This window comes from Hippopotamus amphibius, chromosome 1, assembly GCF_030028045.1.
Source record: "Hippopotamus amphibius kiboko isolate mHipAmp2 chromosome 1, mHipAmp2.hap2, whole genome shotgun sequence".
Taxonomy (NCBI): Eukaryota; Metazoa; Chordata; class Mammalia; order Artiodactyla; family Hippopotamidae; genus Hippopotamus; species Hippopotamus amphibius.
The window spans coordinates 118,656,337-118,678,796 of record NC_080186.1 but is presented as its reverse complement, the minus strand read 5'-3'; the positions used below and the strand labels follow the sequence as shown (position 1 = coordinate 118,678,796).

The window sequence follows — 22,460 nt, the reverse complement described above, 5'->3', positions numbered from 1 at the left end:
TACACTGACTCCTCTCCCGGTGCCCGCCTCTTGGAAAAATGAGGGACTTCGACTTCCACCTCACCCCCAGCTTCGCCTCCGAGCCGCGGGTAAAGACCGAAGGCACAGCCGTATCTTCCTCGGGTCAAGGAATTCGTCCCCGCGCCCCCGAGGGCGGGAAACTACAACTCCCGGCATGCCCCGAGCGCCCCCGGCGCGCCCCCCTCCCGTCAGTTCCATGCTGCTCCATCCAGTTCATTTAAAACAAAAGAGTTTGAGCGCTGGAAGGGGCTGGGCTTTATTGGGGGCCACTGAGCGCCGCTCCTGGACTGGGGCTCGGTGCGGGAGCCTAAGGGGGGCGTTTGGACGGTGGGGTCTAGAGACTCCCGGGACCGAGGCGGGAGGGGTGGGGGCAGAGATCCCGCAGCCCCCCGCCCCCCGTCACCCCCGGAGAGGAGAGGAGATCTGCTTTCTTGGTTTTGCTTCTCTTTCCCCCCACCCCCACCCCGGGGGCTGGGGCGAGGGGAGTCGGGTTACAGGGTGTTTGGGGAGGGGGGCTTAGGGGGAGGGTCTATCTTTCTATCTCGCTTTCTTCCCCCCTCCCCAGTTCTTTGTTCCCCCCTCCCCACACACCCCCCTCCTCTCCTCTCCCCTCCCCTCCTTCTCCTCTTTTCCCTTCCACCACCTCTCTCTCTCTCCCTCTCTCTCTCTCCCCCAGCTTTTGTTTCGCCATGCCTAGTCTAGTGGTATCTGGAATAATGGAAAGAAATGGGGGCTTTGGAGAACTAGGATGTTTCGGGGGAAGCGCTAAGGACCGAGGGCTGCTGGAAGACGAGCGCGCCCTTCAGCTGGCTCTCGATCAACTCTGCCTCCTGGGTTTGGGGGAGCCCCCCGCCCCCACGGCGGGCGAGGACGGGGGAGGTGGGGGGGGCAGCGCCCCCGCGCAGCCGGCCGCCCCCCCGCAGCCGGCCCCGCCGCCGCCGCCCGCGGCGCCCCCGGCCGCCCCGACGGCGGCCCCCGCGGCGCAGACGCCCCAGCCCCCCACCGCCCCCAAAGGGGCCAGCGACGCCAAGCTCTGCGCTCTCTACAAAGAGGCCGAGCTGCGCCTGAAGGGCAGCAGCAACACCACCGAGTGTGTACCCGTGCCCACCTCCGAGCACGTGGCCGAGATCGTGGGCAGGCAAGGTAAGCGGGCGCCGGGACCGCGGAGAGGGACTGGAGTGGGGGGGCAGCCCATCCCCAGCACGGAAAGTTCATTTCCTCCCTTCTTGCCCGCCTCTGGCACTGTCCCTTCCCCACAAAGGGGGACCCGCCCCCTACCCTGATTTCCAAGTGCCACAAAGTTCCCTTTTACCTCCCCCGCCCCCCCACCCAGTTGGGACTGTTCTCCAGATCCTTCCTCCCCCAGGGCTCTGCCCTTAGACAAAGAAATATCCTCTCGTGGAGAGAGGGAAAAGGGAGGGGGATCGGTCTTCCAATCCGGGGAGGCTGTCCGGAGGGGGTGTCCACTCGTAGCCAGAAAAACGGGCGGAATGTGCAAAGAGTTACTCAGAAGCCCCAACTCCGGCATCTGCTAGTGGTTTGGGGAGGGGGCACCCTTGGGACCCCCAGCTGCCTGGAGTTACAGACTTTGGGGGAGACCTGGCCTGGGAAGCCAGACTGAGTATCTGTCTCTTTGTTGGGCTGAGTGTAGGAATGGAAGGGGGTGTGGCTCATGGGAGGGTCCCAGCCTGGGGGTGAGGTGGGAAAGGGGGGCTGCTGGGAGGAAGGAGTCCTGTGGTCACCCATGCACCAAAGTTGAATGGTCTATGGGGTTTTGGAAGGGGTGCCTCCAGCGAAGTGCCACGTCCTGGTGTGGACCTCTCCTCCTCCCTCTCAGGCTTTTGTTCTGGGCTGGCCACGGCAAGGGGCCAGAGGCCTGGAGAGGGGTCTCTGGTAGTGAGAGAGTAGGACAGGGCGGCAGGGGGCATGCTGGGGGGTAAGAAACCATCACCTGGAGATTTGGTGGAGGGCATGTGTCTGGGTGTGTTGTTGGGGGGTGGGGTGTGGGTGTAGAATTAATCCAGTGTAGTCTATCTGATACCACACCCTCCTCCGCTCCAGCATCCCTGGGCGGGTGGGGGTGGGAGTGTTGGTGAGGGTCCAGATGGAGCAGACGGGATCCTGGGGACCCTTCCCTCTCCCAGTTTACCAAAGGGGAGTGGGGGGGCAGGATTTGGAAATTGCAAGGGGGCTGGGTTGGGGAGGTGTGGGGTGGGGGAGGAGCAGGGGAGGAGCTGTCCCACAGTGGGGAACAATAGAGGAGCTGCATTCCGGCTGCGAGTGAGGGAGGAGGCCGGCTGCTGGCCGGGGAAGAGGGGAAGCAAGCCAGGGGCCCCTACTCCCCATCTCACCTCATCTACCCGAAGTGTGGGGGGTTGGGGGGATATTGCAGGGAGACCCAGAATGGAGGAGGGGAAGATGCCACTCCCCGGCATAGCCCTCATCCCCCTGGGCACTCCATCTCTTGAGATTTCTGGTTTTAAAAGTTGGACTTCCTCTTGTTGCCAGAAACTAGGGACCCAGAGCCCTGGAATTGGGTGGGGACACTGATATCTTTTCTTGGGTGCGGGGGTGGTCTTGGGAGGCCCCGGAATTTCATGGAGTCATTCTTTCCTCTTCTGCCTCCGCATCAGATGGGCCTGTCTCTCATAAAAGTAGGGGATTTCTCCTATTCAGAGAAGATGAGCCTCCCCCTCACTCCTTAAGTAAATGGAAGTCCTTTCTCTGGTCTAACCTCCCTCCTCCTGCTGCAGTGTCAGTGCTCCTCTATTTGACCTCTAGGAAGGTGAAGCCAAGTGGGTTTTCCCTTCAAGAGATGCTTCTTCAGGGTTGCAAAACCCAGGAAGAGGTCCACCACCAGTTCTGCACCTCCAGGCCTCTAGCTTTTCTCTTTAGTTTTATACCCGGCCTGTCCTTCTCACCCCAACTCCAATCCCCAAAGACACCTAGCTCTCATGTAAGTTTCTGGGCCCAAAACTTAGAGCCAGAACCCAGGTGCCTGTCAGATGCCATGCTATTAGAAGTTGTAGGAGAAGGGGCTTCACTGTTCCTTAACCCTCCATGCTTCACAAAGAGAACAGTCATTTGCTGACTGACATTAAAGCAGCAAAGATGTAGGCTTGACAACAGGTAGGACTTTTCAACTGCCAAAAGGTCTGAAGACAAAAAGGGAGGAGCAAATTCTCCTTCCTGAGGTCTCTTGAAGGTGAGGAGAGATGCCCCCAACCCACTTTCTCCTCCCACATGCCAATCTGGAGAAGAAGCCATCTGGAGTGGAGGAAGGAGAGGGGAAAAAAGATGAGCTCACCTCAGGCCTGTGGTTGGAGGGTTGGGGCAGAATCAGAAAACTAGGGCCACTGGCATTGGTTGGGCAGTGAGAAAGGGAATGGTGAATGTGTATCTGGAGAGGGGTGTGAACGCATCTAAATGGGAATGGGGACAAAAGTTGTGTGCAGGTGTGTATGGGAATGTGCTGCTTGTGTGCTCGGGATGATGGGGATGGATGAGTGGGATGGATGAAAGGTTGAAACACAGGGAATCCGTGTGTATGGGAGAGAGAGGGGTATGTGAAAGTGTACGTTAGGCTTGAACCACAAGTATCATTTAGATCAAGGCACACTGCATGACGGCTCCTAGGTCTGTGTGTATATATATGTGTGTGCCTGCAAATTCACACACATGTAGCATGTGTACTTCAAGAAAGCATGTTAGCCTTTGAGGTTCTGTGTGAAGCTAGGGGCAGGGAGAGGGAAGTGGGAAAGGAGGAGAGAGGCTTGTCCACTGAGCCATCAAAGTCTGCCACCTTTAGACTGCAGTGTGGCCATCCCGGCCTCCCTCACTTTTCTCTTTCCCCTTCTCCCTCTGTGTCTCTCTTTGTCTGGGCCTTTCTCCTTTCTCTTCCTGCCTCTCTCCCCAACCTCCCAGCTTGAACTCACTCCTTCAGAGCAGGAGTATGGGTCCAGAACACCTTCTTCCCCACCCTACTCAGCCCCCAGCCCATCTTGGCTCTCCTGCCCCCAAGGGACAGGGTGGCAGGCGTGTCCATGGGGTCAGGCACTGTGTCCCTCCCACATCATTATCCTCCTTTCCCTGTTGAAACTCTGATTCTCAGACCTTTCCCAGTCTCCCACAATCCACTAGTTGCTGAAAACTTACTATGAATTTGGGAGCGACCGAGAGGCACTAATGGGTGGAAGGCATGGGAGCAGATGGGGGTCAGTCGTCCCAGAGTAGACTGCAGGACACTTTTAATGCATGGAGATCAAGTGAGGGGTAGGCTGTGAGTTGCTGAGTCCATTGTGGTTCTGAGGAAGGATCAAGGTCAGTGACAGATTGGAGATTGCAGTTGCAGGGCAGGATGGGGTGATTAAGTGATTTGGAAGTTTGAGTAGCCAGAAATCAGTAGAGAAATTGAGGGATCGGCTCGTGGTTGGAGAGGAGTTAGCGTTGAGGTTAGCTTGTCTGAGAGGGTCAGTGATTATTTCAGGATTTCAAAGAGTGTGTAAATTTGGAGGTCCTGAATGGAAATCAAAGGAAAGTTAGGACTTTTTGCAATCTGTGGTTGATAGGGACGTCGGGTAGATTTAAGATACCATGAGGGAATTGTTCCAGTTAGGGTGGATGGGGGGGGGCAGGGTTCAAAGGGTAGACAGACCTTCCTGGCGGGCTGGGTACCTGAGTGGGAGCAGGAGCTTGTTGGACCCAGCACAAACCTCCTTGCCCTGTGAGTTTCTCTTTTCCCTTCCCCACCTCTCCCAGGCTGCAAGATTAAGGCTCTGAGGGCCAAGACCAACACCTACATCAAGACGCCGGTGCGAGGCGAGGAGCCAGTGTTCATGGTGACAGGGCGGCGGGAGGACGTGGCCACAGCCCGACGGGAAATCATCTCAGCAGCCGAGCACTTCTCCATGATCCGCGCCTCGCGCAACAAGTCGGGCGCCGCCTTTGGTGTGGCGCCTGCCCTGCCCGGCCAAGTGACCATTCGTGTGCGGGTGCCCTACCGCGTGGTGGGGCTGGTGGTGGGCCCCAAGGGGGCGACCATCAAACGCATCCAGCAGCAGACCAACACGTACATTATCACGCCAAGCCGGGACCGTGACCCGGTGTTCGAGATCACCGGTGCCCCGGGCAACGTGGAGCGTGCGCGCGAGGAGATCGAGACGCACATCGCGGTCCGCACAGGCAAGATCCTCGAGTACAACAATGAAAATGACTTCCTGGCGGGGAGCCCCGACGCCGCGCTGGATAGCCGCTACTCCGAGGCCTGGCGGGTGCACCCTCCCGGCTGCAAGCCCCTCTCCACCTTCCGGCAGAACAGTCTGGGCTGCATCGGCGAGTGCGGAGTGGACTCTGGCTTTGAGGCCCCGCGCCTGGGCGAGCAGGGAGGGGACTTTGGCTACGGCGGGTACCTGTTTCCGGGCTACGGCGTGGGCAAGCAGGACGTGTACTACGGAGTGGCGGAGACGAGCCCCCCGCTCTGGGCGGGCCAGGAGAACGCCACGCCCACCTCGGTGCTCTTCTCTTCCGCCTCTTCCTCCTCCTCCTCTTCCGCCAAGGCCCGCGCCGGGCCCCCGGGAGCGCACCGCTCTCCAGCCGCCTCCGCGGGGCCTGAACTGGCGGGACTCCCGAGACGCCCGCCGGGAGAGCCGCTCCAGGGCTTCTCTAAACTTGGGGGGGGCGGCCTGCGGAGCCCCGGCGGCGGGCGGGATTGCATGGTGTGCTTCGAGAGTGAGGTGACTGCCGCCCTCGTGCCCTGCGGACACAACCTGTTCTGCATGGAGTGTGCAGTACGCATCTGCGAGAGGACGGACCCGGAGTGTCCCGTCTGCCACATCACAGCCACGCAAGCCATCCGAATATTTTCCTAAGCCCTCCGCCCCATGCCTCCTGGGGCCACTCCCCAGGGGCCCTTCTTGGAGCTGTTTTCCACTAGGGCCTTTTGGAAGTCAGTGATTTGAGGGGCAAGGTGCTTAGAGATACTCGCTCACTGGGGAGGGGGGAGGGGAGGCGATGGTGGTTGGAGGGTGGGCCACTTTCAGAGCCTCTGGTCACCCTTGTCCTGGAAAGGTTGGGAGGGGCCAGGCCGGAAATTTTACTAGAGTTACAACTCTGATACCTCAACACACCCTTCAATCTGGAAGCAGCTAAGAGAAACTTTTGTTTTGCCAGAGGTGGCCGCTATGGCATCCTGAGCCCCTCTCCACCTCCCCTTCTGTGTGTCACACTACCCCCTCCTGTGTGGAGGGCTGGGGAAAGGGAGAGGGAGAATTACCATCTGTATCTAGAGGTGCTCTGACAGCCCCAAGCCCTCCGGTCCTGACCTCCGACCTCCAACCACGACCCTTGAGACCCTCCACCGCCATATCCTGTTTGGGAATCTGTTCCTGGGTTTCCAGCAGTATAAGGGGGTTGAGGCCCTTTCAGAAGTCTCGATAGATTTTCTGAGGGGGAAGGGGAGGAAATACGTCAATCATTAAAGGGCTCGGAACTCATCTATCCCCACAAAGCTGGACTAGAGGAATCTGGAGAGGGGTACTCCTCTCTGCCCCCTGCAGCTTCCCCTTCCACTCTCTCCTCCCCATCTTTCTTCCCTTTGGGTTTTCCTCTCTCCTTTGCACTCTCTCCCCCAACTCTCCTCTTTACTCGCCCTTGCTGGCTGTCACAACCAGCCCTGTCTTGCTCTTTCGCTTTCTTCCCTTCTCCCCCCTCTCTCCTGCTCCTTGCAGCCCAGCTTTGGGGACACCATCCCCCGGGGAGAAGTAGGGGGAGGAACATTTTGATGGCCCCCCTCTCCCGATTCCTCTTCTGGCATCCGTAGGCCCTCTCTCCTCCTCCTCCACAGAAACACCTCAAATTCTTGACGGAATGTATCCCCGTTCTCAGTGAAAATTTGGGGAGGGGACTAATACTGGGGTACGTGAAGGGTCAAACCTTCACCTTTATCATCTTGGGGCATTAAATTTGGGGAGCAGTTCTTGGGCTGGATTTTCTGGTGGTGGGAGGGGTAGAGCCAGGGTAGTGTGTCTGCAGTTTTGAGGAGCAGGAAAGGGCCTGAGGTCAGAGGAGAGGCTGCTGGGGGGAGGGGCTGCTCCTCCCCCCCTGCAGTGCCCCACTCCCTGCGCCCCTCTCTGGACCTGACCTGAACCTTTATTAGCAAGTTAATCATAAAGTCTCTGTCTCACTCATTGTGGTTGAGGAGAGAGACCAGGTCTTCGGAGAGGGGTCCATCCAGAGCCAAGCAGGAGTGGCGTGCAGCAGGGATTGTCGTGAGAATCATGTATTATTTTAGGCCTTGCACCCCCTTTGCTGCTTCCCTACTTCTCATTTGGGGCAGCCACCGGCCTCCGCCCTCCTGGGTTCCGCTGGCCGGGCCAGGAGAGGATGGGGGATGGGAGGTCCTAGGAGATTCTTGTATATAGTTGGGTGGGACTGTTCTAAGTGATCCCTGAGCACTTAAGCTCTGGAGTCCCATTCTTCCTGGATGGAGAGGGGGTGCAGGGATGGGGGTACAGAGGGGATTTCCGCCTCTCCTTCCTCCTGTTGTGAATTAACTCACCTCTCCTCAGCCTTCCCCTCCAAACCACCAGCCAGGGAGGGGAGCGGAAGGAGGTCACAGCCGGGAAAACTGGCCTGTGACAACTTCCCTCCTTCCCGCCAATGTGAGCCATCCTGAGATGTCTGTACAATAGAAACCAAACCAAATGGGCACCCCTCGGTCGCCGAGGGGGGGTGGGGAGGGGGGTGGGAAGATGGGATGTCTGTCTGTCGATCCCCCTCCCCCTCTCCACTCTACCCACAAAGGCAGAAGACTGTTACACTAGGGGGCTCAGAAAATTCAATCCCACTCTTACTAATTGAGCCAAACCTAGAAACAAACGCAAAACGCATAGTGAGAGACAAAATAGAGGAGAGAAAGAGAGCGTGAGAGGGAGTGAGATAGGTGACCAACACAGAGGAGAGACAACAAAAATAGCAAAAAAAAAAGAAAAAAAAAAGCAGTTCTTTATAATTTAATATTCTATTTTAATAAAGGCGTTTATTACCGTATAAATGTAGCAAAGAACCTGGGCTAATATGAAAAAAAAAGACTTTTTATTAGGTAATTTATTATATGAAAAGGATATTTTATTTTATGATAAAGTGATCCTTAAAAAAAATAAAAAAACTTTAGAAGGTTTAGAATATATGTAGGGAGAGAAGAAGAAAAAAAATACATTTGTATTCAGAGTTAAATCTTAACAAAGTGTTTTTAATATATGTTCGGGTTTACGTTCCTTTTTTCCCCCACTTTTTTTTGGGGAGGAATGTCATTTGCTTTTCTGGGGGAGCATCCTGGGGTGGATGGAGGAGACAGGGGCTAGGGGAACCTGGTCCCTCTGGAGCCCTGCAAGTAGATTGGATTTCACTCCCGGGGCTCCCCCTCCCCTCTCCCCCTCCCCCTTAGGGGAGCCGGCAGAGCCAAACAAAGAAAGGGATTAAGGAGAAAGGAAGAAGCTGTAGGACGGAGGATCCTGGGGTGTCCCCCCCTTCCCCAGCCCTGTCCCAGGGGCAAGTGAGGAGGGGAAGTCCAGAACTGAGGCCTAGCAGGCCTACGGGAACCCTCAGAGAGGTGTGAGATTTAAGAGAAATAGGTTTTTTTGTTGTTGTTTTTTTTTTTTAACCAAAAATGAGAGAGAGAGAGAAGAAAAAGAAAGAAACCGAGGGGTTTAAAAGAAAAGAATACTACAAAATAATAATTATTAATAATAATAATAATAATTCAAATTTATTTCATATAATCCTAGAGAAAAAGAGAAAGAATTACTAGTTACTTAGTAGATGATATTCAGATAGCTTAAAGTTTAGTAGCATTGAGGGCCCCTGGGTCCAGTAGAATGTATAAAAGTCATAACGAAAAGGAAAACAGAGGAGGGGAGTGGCTGAGTCCACCCTGATCCGCCCCATCTTCAGATGCCAGGGTGGGGGCAGGCTGCTGGCTGTCCTTGGGAGCTTCCTTCCAGTCTGCTGGGGTTGATTCTGAGAATCCTTGGATCTTTAAATTATAGGACAAATAGATGAGGGGCTCAGTTCCCAGGGTCTTTGAAAGGATGACCCCTGCTCATGTCAACCAAAGGAGGGCTGGGCTAGGGACTGCAGAGGAGGGAGGGCACATTCGTCTGCACCCCAGTACCTGAGGGCCTGGCCATCCTGGCCTTCCCTGTCCGTTGGGCAGCCCTTACTCACTCCACATATGTCCTCTTGGGGCTCTTCGGGAGGATGGAGACTGCCCAGCTCCAACCCTCCTGAGGCAATTTCTCCCAGGCCTAACTGAGGAAGTCCTTCTTGAAGTATAACCTCAATCCACTCCACCTCAGATGGATTCAGGAGCCTGGTACGTCCTTCCACCAAAAGATACACACGCACACACTTTCTCAGAGCTTCACGGGCACCAAGGAGGGTGATCTGTTTCCCATCCTTGTTCCCACCCAATATTCTACTTAGCTTCTGAGCTCCGTGCAGCAGGTGGAGGGACCAACTCAATCATCATTCTTTAAAGCTGCACTGTGCTTTATTATCTCAAGAAGAACTTCCCACCCAATGGGGTAGAGCGGAGACGCTGTCCTTAAAGGCCTGGGAGAACTGGTCCCCAAAGGCACAAAGGCAGGGGGAGGGCAGCTGGGACTTTGGGTGACCCCGACCCTAACGCCCTGTGCTCGTCCACCTCCATCGGTAAGTGTTCAGGTGGGGGTCATCCACTGTGCCCTGGCCCCAGGGCACATCACCGTCCCCACAGTTCATTGGGGAGCGTGGCTTTTGCTTGTGAGAAATCAACTCATCTTTTAAGCACTTGCCGTCTGCCAACCCCGGCTTGCAATCAGGTCGGGCCCCTCCCTCCTATCCAAGGGGGTGCGCAGGCCCTTGGCAAGAAGAGCCTGCTGCGTGACACCAGTGACTCTGTCATGCCCCTCCCTGGCCCTAGACCCCAAACACATCTCCCTCTCCCCAATTTACTCTTCTCACCCCACCTAGGGACAGATTTCCCCCCTGCTCTTTTTGTCCTAGAAACCCCGCTAGTTTGGGAAGGTAGCGTCTGGGGTGGGGAGGGCTTCCCCTTCCCCGCTCGAGGGTGCGGGTGGGGTAGGGTGGGTGGGGGGAGACAGCCCTGGGGCAGAGGGAATGGTCTCTCCACTGTAGAAAGTAGAGTAGGATTGTGGTCAGACTTAATTTGAGGCATCTAGTGAAGACACATTACAAATCCACCAAGGAGAAAACATGTCAAAAGCAAAATAAAGGCGGGAAACAAAACGGACCCATGAATAATCAAGTCAAAGAGATGTTGCACAAAATGCAGAGAAACCAAGAAGGGGGAGGGTTAATGTATTAAATGTGCTATTAAGAACTTAATTTTATTAAAAGTATTATTACTTAAGGCTCTTGCTTCTCTCTCTGCCTGTGAGTCTGAACCACATTGGGGTGAGTGGGGTTTCCTCTGATGTGATTCTGGGTGACAGTGCTCACCTTTCAGGAAGTGGATGGCTCCCGTCTGCTCTCCACAGCTACCTACTTGCGTCTCTAACCCCGCTTTTTTTTCCCCCCCGTTTACTGCCTTCCATTCACTGGGGGTGCAGGCAGACCTCCTTCTACCCTGCCCTGCAGAACAGGGGAAGGTGAGGCTGGGTGACCTAGACCCTGCCTGGACAGGTGACCTAGACCCTGCCTGGACAGCCAGCTCGTGGACTGGATGGAGAAGGGGCAGAGAGTTGAGAGCCTGACCCTCTGCACTCATCCCCACCAGATTCAATCCTTCCCTACACACCACACCCCTTCTTCTTCAGGGTCAGGCAGAAACCTGGATGGAAGACTTAGACCCTCCGCCTCCCAGGCTTAAAACCCCTTCCCCAGCACACACAGACAGGGCTGGCCCCGACTCCCACTTTTCTTGAATTATCTCCCCCTGCCTCCTCCCCTCACCCCTGGCATTGGAGTGACCTCAGTTCTTGGCACCCGGGCCCTGGGCACCAGATGGTACCCGCCGATGGTGTCCTTTGTCTCGCCTTCCAGATACCCCCTCTCTGCCATGCTGTCCTCCCTCCCCCACCTGCCCTGGGGGTTGGCAGAGGGAAAGGCGGGCACCTCCCACCCCCTTGGCACTGTCCCCAGACCACAGGACTCCAGAGGCAGCTGGCCCTGGGGGGTAGTGGGTATGGTGGGGAGGATGGAGGGAGGGGGAGGGGAAGGGGAACAGGGACTCAGAGGAGGGGCCAGAGATGAAGGGGAGGCAGCAGGATGGCCAGGCCTTGATACAAAACACAGCTTTATTGGGGGGCCCTAGTCTGTGAGGGGGTGACCGATAACAGAGATATGTGTGGCAGGGTGGGGGGGCGGGGTGGTGATGCCTGAAGACCGTAGAGTTCTGCGGGGCTGTGAACAGGAACCAGCCACTCACATCTGGGACCACGGGGCAGGGAGAGCTCCTGGAGCTGGGGTGGGACTGGGGGGCACCAGAATGCTAGCGGGGGCGGGTCAGAGGCGGAGGCAACAGGCCCTCTTCTCACCAGGGCCCAGCTCCTGCCCAGCCTGGCCACTGCCTAGGGTGAGGGCGTTGGTCCGCGTGCTGTTCTGCCTCTGCTTGGACACCTTGGCGAAGATCTCTGTAAGGGCAGAGGGCAGCGATCGGGTCAGATGAAGAGTTAGAGCCCGCCCTCTGCACACACACTCTGCGTGCCCCTTTCTGAACACCGGGGGTTTTGCTGGAAGGAAGAGGCGTTTGGGTACCCGGGTCCCTTCTACTTACGTGGTTGGAGAAGGGCTAAGACTCAGCTCCCTGGGGAGTGCGGCCTTCTGCTTCTTTCCCTAAGCTCCAGCTGAGGGGTTGGGGGGTGTACTAGGGAGCCTCCGAGGAGGCTGGGGGCCCACAGCGGGGCTGAGGAATCAGCCGGGGCGAGTGAGGCCCGGGTGTCTTCGTCCCTCCCACTGCCCACAGAAGCTTCAGGGATGGGGTGGGGGGTCCCTGCCGAATGGAGGCAGGGGCTCTACCTTTGAGGACCGTCTCAAAGGCCAGCTCGACATTGGTGGAATCCAGGGCCGAGGTCTCCAAGAATAGCAGCCCATTGTTTTCTGCCAGGAAAGGAAGCACACGGTTAGTTGTGGGGGGCCGAGGCGATCGTAACAGTTACTTCACGTTTTGTACGTTTGCTATGCACTAAACCCTTTAAAACTTAAAACAACCTGTGAGGTCGGTTTGAATACTATCTCTTTCTTCTAGAAGAGGAAACTGAAGCCCAGGAACAGAGAGAATAAAGAACGAACTTGCTTGGGGTCCCACATCTAGTCACCGGCCAAGAGATGTGAGGCTGGCGGTGAGACTCCACAGCCCACACCCTGAACCACTGTACCTTGCCGCTTCTACATCCCAGAAAGCTCCTGGGGAAAGTGTGACTGCAGATGGTCAAGGGGAGCCCACCCGCCTGCTACACTTGGGATCTCTGAGCATCGCGGGGTGGGCTGTCTTAAAACCAACTATGACTAATGGCCCATAAAGACAATCTCAGGGCAGGGTGGGACAGAAAGAGGCTCGCGGGGTCACAGAGGGACGGTCTAGGAGGTTCTGAGGAAGATGGGATAGCGGTAGGGGAGCCTGTGAAGGACATCCAGGCCGGAGCCCTGTGGTGGAAGCCGGGGCTGGGAAGGTGGGAGCTGGGGTTGCACTGGCGAGGCTGGAGGGGTCAGGCTGGGTCGTGGTGGGCTCTCACCAGCGAACATGCGGGCCTCGTCCGTGGGCACCTCCCGGGCCTGGCTGAGGTCGCTCTTGTTACCAACAAGCATGACGACAATTGTGGCCTCCGCGTGGTCGTAGAGCTCCTTCAGCCAGCGCTCCACCACGGCATAGGTCTGGTGCTTGGTTAGGTCAAACACCAGCAGGGCCCCCACCGCACCACGATAGTACCTGGGTGGGGGGTAGTGGGGTGGACAGAGGCAAGGTCAGGGCCATGGGGCCCAGCCCTCAAACTAAAAGCCAGAGATGAGTCCCAGAGATGGGGAAATATGAAAACCAGAGTCCAGAGACCCAAACCACACGAGGCAGCCCAAAGCTCCCATGTCTGATGCTGAGCGCCTTTCAAGGATACTGGCCTTGGAGCCTCCGAAGATTCACCTCCCTTCTCCAAAACGAACTGGCTCCCTCCTCCTTCCGTGCCCGTCTGCTTCTTCGGGGTTTTCTTGTGATTTTAGCCCCTGCTATCCACCAGTGCATCCTGGCCCCAGTCAAGACAGCCTCCTAGATGCCCCGCCTCTAAGATCTTGCCCCACAGTGGCTTCTCTCTCGTGGCCATCTTTCTAGGACTAGCTAATCTCCCCGGCCATCTGAGGCATCCGTGCAAGCATCCTGTTTCACTCTTGGAGTTAGATGGAGCTCCTTCAGACTGGTGGGATCTAATTACTCCCATTTTATTGATGAATCAACTGAGGCTCATAAGTTAGGTGACAGGTTCAAGAGTAATGAGTATATATAAACAAAGCCCCTGACTACCACGCTGTCCCCCACCACACACACACACACACACACACACACACACACACACACACATATCCCACCTTTGGCCTGACACTGACTGGGAGACACTCTTGTTTCCAGTGTCAGGAGGCCTAAGTTCCTCTGTGTCCTCTGAGTCTTTGTAAAATGCAGCTGAGGGATCCAGCCCTTCACCTTGTGGTTAGACAGTGAAAGGTGCCAAGTGCAAAGCACTGGGCAGAAGTGAGGGGGCACTCGCGATCCTGGAACCTGCCCCCATCCCAGCTGCACCCTGATTTCACCTGCTTGAGACTCAGACTTCTTGTATTCAAAGAGGAATTAATGATAGCACCTTCCTCCTGTGGTACTTTCAGGGTTACATAAAATGCCCGATGTAAAGTGCCTTGTACCTTCCCAGGCACATAGCAAAGACGTAAGTAAGTGGTGGCGATGACTCATGTTCGGTTCCAGCAGTCAGTGTCACTGCGTCCTGTCTCAGACTGTTCGTAGCTCACAGTACTTGTGTCTCCTGACTCGGGCCACGGTGGCCCGTGGTCCCACTCAGGGAACTCACCGCTAAGTGTCCTTGCCTCCTCCTCCTCCTCCACCTCTCCTCCAGAGGTATGCCCTCACTGCCCCAGCACCCCCGCGCCCCCGTAGACCCCCAGCCCCGGGCTCACGCCGAGGTGATGGCTCGGTAACGCTCCAGGCCAGCCGTGTCCCAGATCTGAGCCTTGACGGCCGTGGTGCCCAGCATGACAGTGCGGGTGGAGAACTCAACCCCGATGGTTGTGCGGCTGTCGTGGCTGAACTCATTGCGAGTGAATCGGGATAGCAGGTTGGTTTTTCCCACGCCTGACTCGCCGATCAGCACCACTGAAGGAGAGGAGAGAGAAGGGCTGAGCTTGGAGGGTCTGCCAGTCCGTAAAGGGGAGCTGAGCTTAGAAAAGCGAGGGAGGGAGGTCGGTCTCCCGGCAGAGGCTAGGGTCTGCAACTCTGCGTGATGCCTCCATCCCGGGGCAGACGGGCTGAGAGCCTGACACAGGTTGGGGGGTCTGTTTAAGGGTTCTAGGCCTGGCCTGTTGCGACATGGCTGCAGTCAGCCTGCGAATCTGGTGATGCAGTGATGTCTGTGGGCTGTTTGTGGCTATTGGAGCTCAGGGGTTGTGAGGTAAGAGGGAGGGTAGGGGCCTGGGGGTGGGGTGTGCATTTCTGGGCGGGGGAGTATGAGAGCACTGTGTGTGTTTCTACCTATAGGAGCTGGAAGGGCAAGTGGGTGGTTTGTGTGTGTTTGTGTGTGTTTGTGTGGGGGGCAGAGGTGTGGGTGAGGAAAAAGTTTGGCAGGTGACATGTCTGGGGATGGGGAAAGGTATGGGAGGTGTGTGTGCAAGAAGTTAGGATCTAATTGTCCCCAAGAAGGGGCAGTCTTGCATGATTAAGACCATGGGACTAGGTGTGGGACCAGCTGTGTGTGTCCTTCAGCAAGTTATTATCTTCTCTTCAGCAAGTTATTTTTCTTATGAAAAAGTGATAATAACAATAGTCTCTATCTTATGGGTTGTTGCAAGAAGGAAATGAGTTTTTGCCCAGGATGTAGCGTGTGTGTGCAAAACTGTGACTGTCATTATTGTTGTTGATAGGCCTGTGCTTTTACCTTTAGGTTTTCAGGGACGAAGATCCACCAGAGGGGCCGCGAAGAGCCTTTAGTCTGGAGGGCAGCGTTCAGGGCCCAGCCTTACCCACCGTGGGGTTAAAATGTGGGGGGCTGAGGTAAATGCAATTCACAATCGCCCTGGCCCTGAGCCACCCAGGGTGGTTCTGGAAAGGCAGGCTGGCACCCCGGGACCAGACACCACATATTCTGGGCACTGGTCCCCACTCAGCCTCTGACTAGCTGTGTGACCCTGAACAAGTGGCTCACCTTTTCTGGGTCTCAGTTTCCCTGTTTGTAAAACCTGTAAAGGCCCCCTCCAACTTAAAAAGTTCCTTACTCCTGTGGTGCAGGAAAGCGCTGGGAGCTCTATGAGTGTGTGTAGATAAGAGGTTGTAAGGACGTGTGTGAGTGTGTGTGTGTTCCTGCCTCTCCCCTACTGGGAACCTCATCCCCATCTCATCCCTCCCAGTGGGTGCGCTCTGAGATCTATCCTCAGGTCCCCAAAGGGGCTCAGGGCAAGGACTTTGGAGTCAGACAGATTTGGGCTTGAGTACTGACTTAGTGACCTTTTGTAAGCTATTTGCTGTGTCTCATCTTCATCTGTAAAATGGAGATACTAATGGTTAGCATTTATTGAGCACCTACTCTGTGCCAGGCACCATTCTAAAGGCTTTATACATATTAGCTCCTTTTCTTTTTTTAATTTATTCATTTTATTTATTTATTGGCTGTGTTGGGTCCTCGTTGCTGCACACGGGCTTTCTCTAGTTGCTGCGAGCAGAGGCTACTCCTCATTGTGGTGCGTGGACTCCTCATTGTAGTGGCTTCTCTTGGTGTGGAGCACAGGCTCTAGGCACACAGACTTCAATAGTTGCGGCACATGGGCTCAATAGTTGTGGCTCACGGGCTCTAGAGCACAGGCTCAATAGTTGTGGCGCACGGGCTTAGTTGCTCGGTGGCATGTGGAATCTTCCCAGAGCAGGGCTCAAACCCATGTCCCCTGCATTGGCAGGTGGATTCTTAATGACTGCGCCACCTAGGAAGTCCCATATTAGCTCATTTAATCCTCACGACAATGCCACAAGGCAAGTACCATTATTAGAATCACCCCATTTTTATAGGGGGATTAAATGACTTGCAGAAGATAACACAGCTAGAGTGTGAACAGGAGCCGTGCTGCCCAGATGAGCCTTCCAGGAAGGACTTGCCCCCAGCCGCAGGGAGTGCAGTCGGCTGCTGGCTCCTTCAGCTGCTGGCTTGCGATGCAGAGGGCAGCCTCCCCTGAGGTCACGCCTTTCCCGGGCAGCCTGCACATAGCACCCAAGCAAGGAGAGGTGAACCCAGAGCTGCTTGCCCTTGGCCGAGGCTTTGTGATCCTACCTTGCAGTGTGACTTCTCCCTCTGCCCGATCCTGTGTCCTGCCTCTTCCTTTCACTGCTGTTGAGCCACAGTGAACATCTTACACCCCCAGCTTCCTAGTGTCTGCTTCTAGTGGCCCCAACCTGCAGTAACTCATAAGTGGCAGGGCTGAGATCTGAACTCAGTCTGACTCCTGACTATCATGCTTTCAGAATGAAAGATAACTTTTGGGGTTGCTATGGTGATTAATGAGCTAGCGGCTGGCACACAGCAAGGGCTCAATAAACGAAAGTTACTAGGTGTAGTATTGCCCCGGTCTACTGCGAACTCTTACCCTGTCTCCCTTCCTGGGAAAGATGCCGGGAGTACTGGTTCCCCAACCCCTGGTTGACAGAGTCCCAGTTCAAGTGAGGGCGGGGCGGAGGCTGGGAGAGGCAGTGGGGTGGGGTGGCTGGACAGGGAACCATAGAGCTGCCAGTCCACCCTGCCCTGAAGGAGGCGTGGAGGTGGGGGTGGGGAACACGCGACTGGCCAAACACAGGGGTGAGATACAGGAGCAGGAAAGATACATGCAGACTTCCAGGGACAGCCAAGTTGAACCCAGTTCCTGACACTTGAGCCCAAGGGGTCTGCCAAGGGGCAGACAGACAAAGCCATGGTGCTAGGAGTTCTCCAGATTCTATTAGACCCTGCTCCCAGTCATTACATCTTCCCTATGTCTCCTCCAGGGCTGTGATGGGATAGACCTGTCCTATCTCTCCTTCCCGGTACAGCTGCCTAGAAAGGTAACTTTCTTCCTCTTAAGTCTGCTTGTTTCCCCTTCTTCTCAGGAGGGAATCCTCTCTGAAGTCTGACCTCCACCTCTTGTGCTGCCGTGGCTGACTCTTCCTAGGGATTTGGGCTTCCATTAGGAACGAGGCAGAGGAGCCTAACTTGGCACCATTAAGGAGTGATCCACATTATTTACTAGAGCATTCTGGCGGCTCCAGGACTTTTGCTCCAGCAAACAGACCCTCCCCCACTCCTTTAGCTTTCTTTCTTATCCGAAGGAAAGATGAGCCCTAGGAGGGTGTCCCACTAAGTGATTAAAAAACAGGAAGGGGCCCTCTGGCTCTGTTCTCCTCCTGGGTCTCTCTCAGGCGTTCCTCTTTCTCTGTGGACCCCGACTCACCCTTGAAGACAAAGTTATAATCTTCCTCGGCTCTGTTCCCCATCTTGGCTCCGCATGGAGGGCACAAGTGTCTTCGAGGGCAGAGGTGACAGGTCTACGAATTAGCTCAGTGCCCTCAGCCCTCAGCTCTCAAGGGACCTGGATGCAGCCTTCCTCTCATGGGGGTTAAGAGACTTCTGCCAACAGAGGGATCACGGCCTGACTTCAGGCCAGCCAGGGCCTAGGGAGGCTCAGCTCTGGCAGGTGGCGGTGCTGTAAGGAAGCTGAGAGGACGGAAGCTGAGAACAGGAAGAGTGAGCGGCTGGAGACCTGGGGCCCAGGTGGGTGGAGAGACGATGACGTCAGACAGGTTAGACAGGTTGGATGTCTGCTCTCAGCCTGGGTTCCTGCAAGCAGGCGAGCAGGCTCAAGGGAGTGACAACCGGGGCAGCTGGGACAGGGACAGGACCTTCACAGAGCCAGCTGACTGAATGTGCTCTGCTAGGTTCCTGGGACCTGTGGCCATGGGGTCCCAGCCACCAGTAAGTGAGAAATAGTCCCTCAAGGAGCAGGGCCTCCCACTTTTCCTCAGAGCCAGTGGTGAGGGGTAACGGGGGCCACAAGAGGACAGGCTGTTGTGGGGAGGGGCGGGGGTCACGCCGCTGCAGTGCAGAGCTGTGGGAGGTGCATCTTGGACACAGCAACCTCTGCCCCTCCCTGACGTCCCAGGGCCTGGGATGGGCAGTTTCTCAACCTGGGTGGAGCTGGAACTTGCAGCCTACCTGCTGCTCTGGGGTGGGTCCCTTCCTACAGCACTAGGAGAGGGGCTGCTAGCTCCTGTCCAGCCTTGCTCTAGGGACAGTGGATAGGGCGAGACCTGGGGCAGAAACAGCCAGATGAGGTGAGGGGTCTGAACGTAGGGGCAGGACTCCTGGCTTTCTTCTACTCCTTCCTCAGGACCTGAGGCTTCAGAGCAAAGCCATCCTGTCTGCAAAGGGCTTCCTGATCTGGAGAGGGTCTGTGTGCGCTTGTGAATGCCTGGAGAAGAGGGAAGGGGTGGCCCTTGTAGGCTGCTAGGGGGCACCCTCCCAACCCCAAGAGTGGAAAAGGTGCCCCCCAAGGTCGGGACTGAAGGACACTGAACTCCCACGCCCTGTTTTCTCTTTGTCCAACATGGCCCCCACCAGCCCCTTGTTCCTCTCAGCTCACTCCCAAGGTTTTGCCAACAGGTGGGTAAGATTCTTCCCTGAGTGGCAGGGGCCAGGTGAGGTCACACCACTGGAGAGGCCAAGGGAGCTGAGGCACCAGTGCCGATAACCATCTGGTGGTTGGAGGTCATGGGGAAGGAGTGAATAAAGCCACCCTTGCAGAACATGAAGAACCCTATAAGCAATCCCTGCTCCTTCCTATCTCCTCTGCTTCTCCCCACCCAAGAAAGCAGCCAAGACACAAGACGAGAGTTGAAGTTTATTCTTGGGAAGCACAAAGTCGTTCCACCCCTCCCCCCTCCCCCCAAGCCCAGGAAGGCTTCCCCAGGGGGCCCTCCCCTCCAAATTGCCCTCTCTCTCTTCTGAACCCCGGCTTCCACCAACACCTGCTACGATGCTGCTACTTGGGTGAGAGGCTCCTCCAGGTACTGCACCAAGGCCTGGGCCTGCGAGGAAGGGAGGAGAAACGAGTCCACACAAGGCCTGCCGCTAGAGGGATCTGAAATTCAGGTCTACTCCTAACACTCCCAGCCCCCAGCCTCCAGCGTTAGCCCACACCAGACGTGGACTGGGTGACACGAGAACAACTCTGGGAAGGTGGTGGGGGTGGCAGTGGACACAGGGATGGAGCGTGAAGGCTGGGCCCAGGGCTGTACAGGGATGGGCACATACACACCTTGGCCTTGAGCATTCCGAAGCCAACAGTCTCCTTGGCATACATGCACAGTAGAAGGTTGGCCACTCGAGTGATGGCTACGCGGCCCTCCTGGTGGGGGGGATATCAGGGGATGTGAGGTTCTGCTTGCACCCTTTCTCCCCTCTTTCCCCAAGGGCTCCTCTTGAGACTGTATCCACCTTCCATGTCCCAGGCATGGCAGGAGCTTCCACTAGGGGACTTTGGCCACAGACCTGGACGTGAAGTCCTGAGGCCATCCAGCCTCAGCACAGCCACCTACTAACCAAGTTGCCCGGGGAAACTCAATCTCCCAGGAGCTCGGTTTCTCTTTCTATAACCCCTACCTCCCTCCAGTTGGTGAGGATGCTAATATACAGGAAGGAGTTTTGTATCTGCAAAGGGCTGTCCAGATGGGTGATATTATTTTATGGGAAGGGGCTAGCAGTAATCCCACTTATATTTCTCCTTACTTCCCAAGGTAATGTTTTTTAACTGTAGGTTTGGCCCCAGAGTTAACTGACCCCAGATCAATTAAGGTTGATAAGCATTAAAAGAAAAAGGGGAATTCCCTGGTGGTCCAGTGGTTAGGACTCGGCACTTTCACTGCTGGAGTCCAGGTTCAGTCCCTGGCTGGAAAACTAAGATACTGCAAGCTGTGTGGCGTGGCAGAAAAAAAACAAAAGAAAAAATGAAGTCTATTGCATTTGGTAAGAGAAGTACTGTTTCATGAAACTTTTGTTTTACTGGACTCTGACTTAAAATATATTTCTTAGGGCTGGGTTGTGACCAGAACACTGGAAAGCTATTGCCCTTATGGCACCAGATCTAGGCTAGGCACCCTAGGAATCATCAGTTAGGCATCGTCAGTTGACATGGCACCCTTGGTTAAGGAGGGAGTGAGGAAGAGGTAGGTGGCTGAGTTACAGCAGGAATCCTTCCTGGAGAGTTCACTCTTGGGGCCTTTTCAATTTGGCTCAGTAAACTTTCACTAAGCATCCTCTGTGTGCTTGGAACCAGGTGCTGCACCCCCTGACTCTCTGGCATCATCTACTAACCTCTCCCATTCTCATGCTACCCCAGCCACTTCAACTTTGTTGATCCCTGGCCAGGCATCATTCTGCCTCAGGGCCTTTGCACTTACTGTTCTATCAGAAATGTTCTTAACCCAGACAGCCACATGACTTGCCAACTTCCTTTAGATCTTTTAGATCTTTGATGAGATGTCACTTTTTCAGTGAGACTGTCCTTGACACACACATCCTCTCTATCTCACTTCCTTGCTTTTTCTCCATAGCATTTTCAACACCTAACATACTATTTTTTAAACTTATATACATATGTTACAAAACATATTTACGAACTTACATATTTTGCTTAATTTAAAGCATGCGTAAGACTGTAAGCTGCATTAGGGCTGCAATTTTTGTTCTGTTTGCTACTTTTCCCCCAGTCCTAAGAACACTGAAGGGATCTAAAAATTTATTGACTGAACAGATATAAAGGTGAATGAGACAGCTTCTGTTTCCAAGAAGTTCAGAGTCTAATGGCCACGACCCCTTTCTGGACTGCATCGCCTTTCTCTGCAAACTGAAAGGATTGGACCAGGGTCTAGAGACTCTGCCATGCTTCTGAGTCTGTGAAATGTCTGCATCTCACTCTACGGTTGATATCCACCCTTTCATTTGATCCCAACAACCCTGTGGTGATGCGGATTACTGTTTTCGCCTTGGAGGTGTGGTAAGAAAGCTCAGAGAGGTTAAGTGACTTACCCAAGGTTCCACAAATGATAAGCTCAGAACCCCAGCCAGACCTCGGGTCCAGGACTCCTTGCTCATCACCACTTGATGAATAGGGTCCTGCCTATTATAAATGCTGCTGCAGACCAACTCTTAGTAATCTTTCAGAGATCCTGTCCGTGCCCCTCCAACCATCCAGGATGGGGTCCAGGTCGCCCCTTGGGGATCCCCTTAGAGACAGAGGAAGTGGCTCCCTTCTCCATACCATGCAGTCCATGAGGATGAATTTGAGATTGTCTTCATTAAACGCCTGGTTCCCGTTCCGGTCGTAGGCCGCCCAGATGTTACTGGCGATGGCCGCGGTGACCCGGGCGTCCGTATCCCCGTAACCGGAGTAGGCCAACAGAGATCCCTCGTTATTCAGCAGCCTGGCGAAGGATCGGGAGGGATATCAACGTGCTCAGGACGGGCAGTCAAACGCCTGGGTTCCCATCCCAACTCCCGCCACTGGCCTTTCTAGAAAGCAAGGGTCTGGGTTGAGTGTGTGCTGGAACATGCCCCGAGCACCCACCCAGCACGTCGGTTTCTCTTTTCGAGAGGGGCCCTCCGGCCGGTTCACCTAGTTGCTGCCTCCCTCTGCCACCGCCTCCCTTCCCAGAGACCCTTCCCCACCCCTCCCTCGGAGAGTCGCGCGCTGCCCCACGCCAGGGTTCGCCACTCGGGTTCTCGATCCGCACTCACAGGGTGCTCTGGACACCTCCAGTGTTGGCCTGGCTTAGCACCTGGGTCAAAGCCTTGGGACGCAGCATGCCTGCGGCCCCTATCCCCGGGCTTTTGCACCCAAATCCCCGAGCTTCCTACTGTTGGCTTCCTCCTGCCGCTTCCCGTAGTCCAGCTGCCCTGCTACGGAACGCCCTGGGAGTTGTAGTTTCCTGGCCCGGCTTTGTGGTTCTGACTCAACCCCGCCCCCACCGCGGAGGGCGCTGGGAATTGTAGTTCTTTGAGACTTCGCGAGGCACCCTGGGAACTATAGTTCGCTTTTCCTGCGCGACCACGCGGTTATGGGGGAAAAGAGCGGGAGTAAAAGGACAGTGGCAGTAGTGGAAGGACATTTAACCCCCTCGGGCAGAGAAAAGTCATATCCGCTTGACAATCCACGATTCAGGG

General features: G+C 55.5%; 3 protein-coding genes across 3 annotated transcripts; 1 reads left to right on the top strand and 2 right to left on the bottom strand.

Annotated features, from left to right (window-relative positions):
* The first annotated feature begins 710 nt into the window (after positions 1–710).
* MEX3A (mex-3 RNA binding family member A) lies at positions 711–10,075 on the top strand. The gene is made up of 2 exons (XM_057726387.1): positions 711–1,164; positions 4,780–10,075. Exons 1-2 carry the CDS (start codon positions 711–713, stop codon positions 5,886–5,888), a joined length of 1,563 nt encoding a protein of 520 aa, XP_057582370.1. The 3' UTR covers positions 5,889–10,075.
* Positions 10,076–11,296: 1,221 nt separating this feature from the next.
* On the bottom strand, positions 11,297–17,995 carry RAB25 (RAB25, member RAS oncogene family). The gene is made up of 5 exons (XM_057726372.1): positions 17,695–17,995; positions 14,191–14,386; positions 12,753–12,946; positions 12,037–12,117; positions 11,297–11,651 (listed from the first exon to the last, which is right to left on the bottom strand). The coding sequence occupies exons 1-5, from the start codon at positions 17,735–17,737 to the stop codon at positions 11,524–11,526; spliced, it is 642 nt and encodes a 213-aa protein (XP_057582355.1). The 5' UTR covers positions 17,738–17,995; the 3' UTR covers positions 11,297–11,523.
* A 1,128-nt stretch (positions 17,996–19,123) lies between these two features.
* On the bottom strand, positions 19,124–22,312 carry LAMTOR2 (late endosomal/lysosomal adaptor, MAPK and MTOR activator 2). Its single transcript, XM_057726360.1, has 4 exons — positions 22,035–22,312; positions 21,559–21,721; positions 19,558–19,647; positions 19,124–19,327 (listed from the first exon to the last, which is right to left on the bottom strand). Exons 1-4 carry the CDS (start codon positions 22,100–22,102, stop codon positions 19,271–19,273), a joined length of 378 nt encoding a protein of 125 aa, XP_057582343.1. The 5' UTR covers positions 22,103–22,312; the 3' UTR covers positions 19,124–19,270.
* Positions 22,313–22,460: the final 148 nt, after the last annotated feature.